The 3,820-nt window shown below is 62.1% G+C and overlaps 1 protein-coding gene across 1 annotated transcript in view; it reads right to left on the reverse strand.

The window, feature by feature from the left end:
- The window catches only part of MMP9 (matrix metallopeptidase 9), a 5,761-nt gene extending 3,796 nt beyond the window's left edge, over positions 1 to 1,965 (reverse strand). Inside the window, 7 exon segments of the mRNA XM_017733221.1 lie at positions 14 to 103; positions 179 to 352; positions 435 to 563; positions 772 to 920; positions 1,255 to 1,348; positions 1,351 to 1,471; positions 1,675 to 1,965. Of these exon segments, the coding sequence (XP_017588710.1) occupies positions 14 to 103; positions 179 to 352; positions 435 to 563; positions 772 to 920; positions 1,255 to 1,348; positions 1,351 to 1,471; positions 1,675 to 1,815 (898 nt within the window). The 5' untranslated portion in view covers positions 1,816 to 1,965.
- Positions 1,966 to 3,820: the final 1,855 nt, after the last annotated feature.

Raw genomic sequence — 3,820 nt, forward strand, 5'->3', positions numbered from 1 at the left:
GCGGAGCGCCCATCTGTGGTACAGGTATCATAGGAGGTGCCATCAAAGACGAAGGGGAAGACGCAGGGGGCTCCATCGCTGTTGCCACCATTGGTGTAGAGGACTGTGGGGTGACGGAGAGTGAGGAGGGCCCCAGGCACTGCAGGGCTGGGCAGGGGTCACGGTCACCACTACTCACGCTCGCTGGGGCAGAAGCCATATTTCTTGTCCTGGTCATAGTTGGGGGTGGTGGCACACCAGGGCAGCCCATCCTTGCGCCCCTCCGTGGTGCACCGGGAGTAGGAGCGGCCCTCAAAGATGAAGGGGAAGTGGCATTCGGCTCCATTGGCATTCCCGTGGCGGGTCTTCACCACTGCTCAGAGAGGGGTGGCTCAGTGCTTGGGCTGGGGTTGGCACCATCAGACCCCCCCCAATCTGCCACACCCTGCCCTTACCTAAGCCGGTTCCCAGCGTCCAGAACTCATCGTCGTCAAAGTGGGCATCGCCCTGGATGCCCTGGCCTGGGGGAAAGGCGTGGGCCAGGAGGCCGTCCTTGCCGTCGAAGGGGTACCCGTCCCCATGCTCTGCAGGAACAAGCACCCTCAGCTGGCCCTGTCAGAGGAGCCCTCACATCCCCAGCATGCACACAGATGGCCAAGCCCTGCACACTTCCTGCACTTGTGGGGGCAGGAGGACCCTGGGCACGGCCCAAGGAGACATGGGATGAGGATCCCATAGGCAGGGTGTGTCACCAGCCCCCTCCTCATTCCCTGCCTGCCCATAGGACATCACCTTGGCTGCCAAACATGATCATGATGTCTGCCTCGCCACTGTATATCTGGGTGAAGGTGAGAGGGGTCACATCGCTCCACACTTGGAACGCCCGTCTGAAGGCATCATCGATCACGGCACGGTCCAGGTCGGGGGAGTAGTTTATCACCCTACCAGGGAGACAGGGGGTCAGTGCTGCTAGGTTCCCTCTTCATGCAGGAGTGACCCTGTTTTGGGGAGGAACAGACCCCCACCCCCAGATGGGATAGCAACCACCATCCCCCTTGAGCTCACCCAGGGCTCAGATGCTCTTCTGGGCATTGGGGAGCAGATGCTGCTGCTGTGTCAGCTTGGCCCTGGCAGCACTGGGACCCAGCTGTACAGGCAGCACCAAGCCCGGACAAGGGCTGAGCAGAGCTGCTACCCTCCTGGTCCCTCAGGCTCTCCATTCTCCTGGGACCATCACCCTGGGGACACAAGGGTTCATCTCCGGAGCAGACTCACCGGTAAGTCAGGTCCATGTGGTCCCACTTGAGGTCCCCGTCAAAGGTAAGGAAGGTTCCCACATCAGGGACGCCGCAGCGGGGGGCTCGCATGGCTCCCCCGTCTCCTCCAGGCCCAGCTGCTTCTGCATCTTGAGCAGTGCCTTGCCCAGGGACACGTGCCTGCCACCAATCTTAGCCTCTGCCTCCGTGGTATAGCCGAACCTCTGCAGGTAGCGCTGTGGAGGGAAGGCAGATGGGGGGATGAGTGAGGCGGGAGGGGGCTCTGGCAGCCCCGGGAGCCCATTTCAGCCTGGGTACCTCCCTGAGCTCAAGGAGACAGACAGCTCTCAAGCTCTGCCTGCAGCCCCTCACTGCCAGCCTGGGAGCCCCTTGGGGTCCTGGGTGCCAGAAGGGCACCACGGGGCCATGCTCCCCTCACCTCTGCCAGCTGTAGATCCGGCAGGGTGCTGATCAGGTCCCCCGGGAAGGTGACAACCGCCTGCGGCTTGCCCTGGAGAGGGGCCGCACAGCAGGAGACGGCCAGCAGCCCCACGACAAGCGGGGCCAGGAGGAGTGCCATGGTTCGGCGGTAACAGGAGGGATGTGGCTGTGCTGGTCCCCGCTCTCTGCTCTGGGTGCCGCCGGGCTACCCGATCCTATTTATGGGGTGGGAAGGCAGTGAGTCACCCTCAGACCCCTCAGCGCCGACTCACGCTCCCTTCTCCCTTCCCACGGTGACGAAACGAACACTCCATCTCTGCCTTAACTGTTTCATCACCTTGTTTACTAAACACGCTGCATGCCGCAGCCACGAGAGGACAGGAAGGAGAGTGGCTGGGCAGCTGCACTGGGCCACAGCATTGCATGGCCACGCTGGGGCTGCCCTGCACAGGCACTGCCCTGCTGGCCCCAGGACCATGGTAGCTGTGGGGACAGCAGGGCATCACTGTAGGCCAGCCGAGCACTCAGGACTGTGTCATCACGCCGGCTAACACTGAGCTTTGCTGGCCAAGGGTTGAGGGTGCTGGACCCAGACCCACAAGGGCGTAGGTGGGCATGGGGGCAGATAGCAGTAGAACCTCCACCTGAGCCCCAGCACCTGGAACCTCCTGGGATTTGGGAGCTTGGACCCTCACCAGGACTCTGCATCCTTCCCCACCACAGCTGCATCACCCCAGTGCGTCAGAGTGTTTCCAGTACTGGAGATGCCCATGGCTCCTCACCCCACAGTACCTCTAAGCCCACATGCCAGCAGTCGAATGGCGGAGACCCCTGGGACCAGGGGCAGTGCCTGCCCAGGAGCAGCTCTGGGCATGGGAATGCTCCACCTGGGGCCCTGGGACATTAGGGGTGCCCTATCCTTGCTGCCCTGCTCCGCAGGGTGCTGCTGACTCAGGTTCCCACCCAGCACAGCACAGATCTTGCCATGGGATGGTGTTTTCCTGCTTCTCCCAAAGTGCCGACGCTTGTGGGAACGATAGCAATGAAGGGGAAAGCAAACAAGGATGAGGAGCGAGGGGGAAACAGATGGCAGAGAACAAGGCGCAGCGTCAGCGGGGGGGAGGGAGGGCTGGTGCAGCCCAGCGAGGCTGCCTGAGACACAGGTCCCAGAAGAGATCCCTGGCCCCAGCCCTCACAAACCCCATGAGCCCAAGGGGTCCTCAGCTGGCTTCATCAGGAGGATCCTCCTGTTCACCCAGTGCTGTTTGTGCCTGTCCTCCTGACTCCCAACTGCACCAGACTGTGTCAGCAGCCACCTCCTCCCAATATCATCCCAGCTCTGGCGGAGCCAAGCCAGCAGCTCCTGGCACAGCCAAAGGACAAGCAGGTTATGGTAGTACCCAGCACAGCTGGGGACAGTGAGAGGTTGGGGCTGTGCTCCCTCTGCTCTTGAAGAGGAAACCCCATGCCCAAGGGAGGGCTCATCCCTGGGGCAGTACCACCTGCCAGGTGCCCTGTGCTGGTGGGATGCATCCCAGGGCCACAGCTGGGTGGGCACAGGAAACTCACCGGCAGCGTGAACTAAGCTGGGAGGAAGCAATGGTGAGAAATCAGGGGGTTGCCTCATTCCCCCACCACAGCCCTGCAAGAGCAGCCCCCTGGTACAGGAAATTGTTTCACAAGCAGCCGCCATCCTGTGCCCTGTGTGACAAACATCCCTTAATGGTGGGACACAGCCCAGGGACCCTGCAGCCAGGTGACCCTACAGCCCCCTCCCACGGGGTCCAGCCTGCCCCCCTCGTACCTGTTATGGCCCAGCTCTTTGCCAGGCAGGAGGCAGTGGCTCTCTGTGCTCCCTGTCTGGCTGGCAGCCAAGGCAAGAAGAACCCCAAGAGGTACCCCAAGAGCCCGTTGAAGCTGGTGGCTCCTGAGGCATTTAGGCAGCAGGCGCTGCTCCGCTGTCCAGGCTGCCAGGACCTCAGCCCACAGCACAGAGCTGTTGTGGGAGCTGGGTGCTAATTAACCGCTGGCAGGATGCACTTGCAGGGAAGCCTCAGCAAGGAGACGTCTGACTCCAGCCCAGGGATGTAGTCAGAGAGTCAGATCCAGCTCCGGTCTCCCTGAAACTGTGGCAGATCCCTTAG

This window comes from Corvus brachyrhynchos, unplaced genomic scaffold (assembly GCF_000691975.1).
Source record: "Corvus brachyrhynchos isolate BGI_N302 unplaced genomic scaffold, ASM69197v1 scaffold10, whole genome shotgun sequence".
Lineage (NCBI taxonomy): Eukaryota > Metazoa > Chordata > Aves > Passeriformes > Corvidae > Corvus > Corvus brachyrhynchos.